Source organism: Glossina fuscipes, unplaced genomic scaffold, assembly GCF_014805625.2.
Source record: "Glossina fuscipes isolate IAEA_lab_2018 unplaced genomic scaffold, Yale_Gfus_2 128, whole genome shotgun sequence".
NCBI classification, from domain to species: Eukaryota; Metazoa; Arthropoda; class Insecta; order Diptera; family Glossinidae; genus Glossina; species Glossina fuscipes.
The window spans coordinates 625,807-629,168 of record NW_023998471.1 but is presented as its reverse complement, the minus strand read 5'-3'; the positions used below and the strand labels follow the sequence as shown (position 1 = coordinate 629,168).

Genomic DNA, 3,362 nt, shown 5'->3' with positions numbered 1-3,362 from the left:
TGCAATGATAATGCGGTAAACTTGAAGCCAACGAAATCAATTTCATTTTTATTGTGCAATCGAGCAATCGGTGTCCATCTACGGTTGTCGGCGACATAACCAATCAATTAACCCATTTTTTCTCTTAATTTTAATCGACGTTCAGCAATTTTATTACATTGTCAACTTATATTTACTTTTTTAAATATATAAAATAAATCGAAGATAATAATGTTGTGAAAAATTGAAGGCGTCAGAGCCTTAACCGTTGATTGACTTACATTTCGCCTTATGCGCCTTATATTACGCTTGTAAGTGCATTTATTGTTAGCTAGGGCGAGGAGATTATAAAAATTCGTTTAATTATTCAAAAAATCATTCAAGAAAGTACGATAATGGGAAAATAGTTGAGTTTAAGAACGCGTCACACAGAAGTCATGTCACGCATTTTCAATTTATTTTAACTTTTAAAATTCTTCGCCTACATACATGCATAATATACAATGTATCTATTTATGTATAGAATGAATACCTGCGTTAGGAAAATCAAAATTTCGAGTGCTTTCCCTATAACGTAAACGTTAATCCGGTCTGCTTCTAAAAGTAAGTGTTTTCTGTCTGGCCTAAATCAATAAACTAATAAAACAAAAACAACCATTAATACGAATGCTTTAAGAAGGAAATAAAATGCTGGCGCCCGTGTAATATTACAGCAAAGACAAAACTGAGGTATAAAAGTGATAGTTGTCAACGAAGAGTTTATCAGTTAAACACAAGCAGTTCGAGAGCTCTCGGTAAAATCTCGCAGAAAGCAAAATAAAGGCAAACATGATGACATCTCGCGTTTTTATTCTACTTGCTTTAACGATAAACGTTACTTATGGTTTTTATATGCGACCGATTAATAGAATTGATGAAATTCAAACTGAAATGCGCAATGCAAACGAATGGAATATGTTTAAACGAAAGTTAAATCTAACCGATGAAAAAGGTAAATATTTCTAATTGCACTTAGCTTAATCTGCCAATTGCTCGCAGCTTATTATTTGTTTATGCATTTGTTTATATATATATATATATATGTTTGTACATATGCAACTAACATTTTTCTTTTATCCTTTAATTTATAGTTGAACTATTGCAGTCTCAAAGAGATCAGGAAAAAACCAAACAACTATTATATCGTTTCATTCGTGAGAATCCCAAGCTTATCAAGGCGGAAAAAACGAAAGGCTTAGTTAACGAAGAAGAGATGATCGAAAGGAAAGCTAAACAAGAGAGAGAGGCAGACTTTGTTGATAACCACAAATTGGATTACTTTCGCAAAATTTATCGCAAAGTTGTTAAAGGCATCGAATCAAAAACGTATCGAATTTTAAAGACTTCCCTGAAGATCGTATTTACTGATGTATCTCAAAAGCACTTGAGACGATCACGCCGCACGATCCCGAATACAGAGTTCTTAAAAGAACCGGACGACGAAGAAGGGAATGTGAAAGACGACGTCGAAGATTATTCAGATAATGACGAGTATCCCGATAATTCCGATAGTACCTCACGTTATAAAGGTTATTTCAATGATAATTCCGAGGGTGAAGTGAGAGCTCGCCGTAGAATTAGGTATGGTTCTATACAAAATCTAATTATGCAAGCCATGAGAAGACGTAGGCAACAGGACAGAGAAGAAAGCAAACTCATAGATGACATCGATGGTTAACGGTTTGAGCGAATTGTTAATGTTAAGCATTAACAGTTTCTTTTCCTCAAATTTTTGGGAAAAAAAAACACATAAACTAAGTGCGGACGTTAGTCGCCCCGGTTTTGCGGATTTTTCCAAAGTCATCTAATCTGGTTCTTGGCTGCTTGAATGGACTCTCGCATGTCGAAAGAAACTAATCTATGGGTAGACTGCAGTAAAGTACGTTCATAATCTAATGACGTGAATTTTTTATTTAAAATGTCTATGTGAGACCGTTTGTGTATGTTGTAAATGTGTACATGAATAGGGTGAAATATTTAATGATTAAAATCATATGCTTTAAAATTAAATCAAAACACGAATATGTTTAATTATTACACGAACATTAGAGTTATTAGGTTAATCAAGAATGAAAACATTGACCTTGACCACAGATATGTATTTACAGTGGTGAACAAGTAAAAGCATTATATTGGGCCATAGCCCGCCATTACAACACTACATAATTGTATTAATCATTAATATTGTTATTAATTTTAATATAAAACAACACTACATAACTAATTAAAGTGTGTCATACATAAGTGTCAATGCAACAATAAAAAAATAAATAAAGTATAATCATGTAATGACTTTCCAAAACATGACGTTTTATGAGAAGTGATCGAGGAACTGATGCAATAGGGCGCGTCCTTGGACCAAACCCCAACCTTGTGGTAAATTTGATCAATATATCTGAAAAATTGCAATCTATACTTTAAACACACGAATATAAGACGTACAGACGGACAGGCATCTTTGGATCGACTTGGTCGATATAATAAAGGGTAGATACATCTTAAGTCCTTTTGGGTGTTACAACCGCACAACTTTCCAAAAAAAAAGAAGGAATGAACGAAACGAATTCTAAATTAAAGGACGCACTTCATGCAAGTAAGAATATTGTGCTCACCTCTGGCCGAATGTTTTGCACCTGCCACATTTCTCATAAAGAAAGAGAGCAGAAAAAAGTCACGAAATTTCGATACATTGCAGTATTGCTGGGAGGTGACTGTTTGTTCTTTTTGTTTCATTTTGTTACGCGTACTATGGAGAATATACCTGAAAATTGTTCTCGTTATCTCATTTGAAAAATAAGCAAAAATTCGAATTCTTTTTTCTTTTCCGTTTATGTGGTACTGTGGGCGTGCTCTTTGACCAAATTGTCACGTTTTCTCTAGTGTTTAATATTGGCCTGTTGGCAAGAACTTTCAACGATTGTGTCAAATTCGGACCCAATGCCGTCATACACATTGTTAGGCACATGAACAGGCGAATATGCTTAAATGAGTGAAACAAGAAATAGCGATTGAATGAAGCAAAGGCTAATATCGTAGGTGGTTTATTTCCCAATTTCAAATGTTGTCTTTTAATGCTAGCTCAATAACCGGAACTAATGAGAAAAATCGATCAGAACTCCTTCAAATATTTTTAAAGTGTGTCTCACTTTATTAAGTCATGAATGAGTTAAAGAAATTTAAAATTTTTAACTTAATTAAAAATTTGTTTCGGAGTTGAGTGACATACAGTTAAGAAATGTAATAAATTCTTTATTGATAAGCTATCTGTAAAATATCGGTATTAATATTAAATTGACAAATTTTTTATTGAAAGTAAAGTGAACCGTTTGTGAACTTGTCTGTCC

The 3,362-nt window shown here is 33.5% G+C and overlaps 1 protein-coding gene across 1 annotated transcript; it reads left to right on the top strand.

Annotated features, from left to right (window-relative positions):
- The first annotated feature begins 807 nt into the window (after positions 1-807).
- Positions 808-1,696, top strand: LOC119640780. Its single transcript, XM_038039005.1, has 2 exons — positions 808-970; positions 1,110-1,696. Exons 1-2 carry the CDS (start codon positions 808-810, stop codon positions 1,694-1,696), a joined length of 750 nt encoding a protein of 249 aa, XP_037894933.1.
- The last annotated feature ends 1,666 nt before the right edge of the window (positions 1,697-3,362 follow it).

What these genes read in the sequence shown, in the direction of transcription:
- LOC119640780 (XM_038039005.1), top strand. Translation starts at nt 808, where the DNA reads ATGATGACATCTCGCGTTTTTATTCTACTTGCTTTAACGATAAACGTT. An exon ending in AAATCTAACCGATGAAAAAG is followed by an intron (nt 971 to 1,109) that starts GTAAATATTTCT and finishes TTTAATTTATAG; the next exon opens with TTGAACTATTGCAGTCTCAA.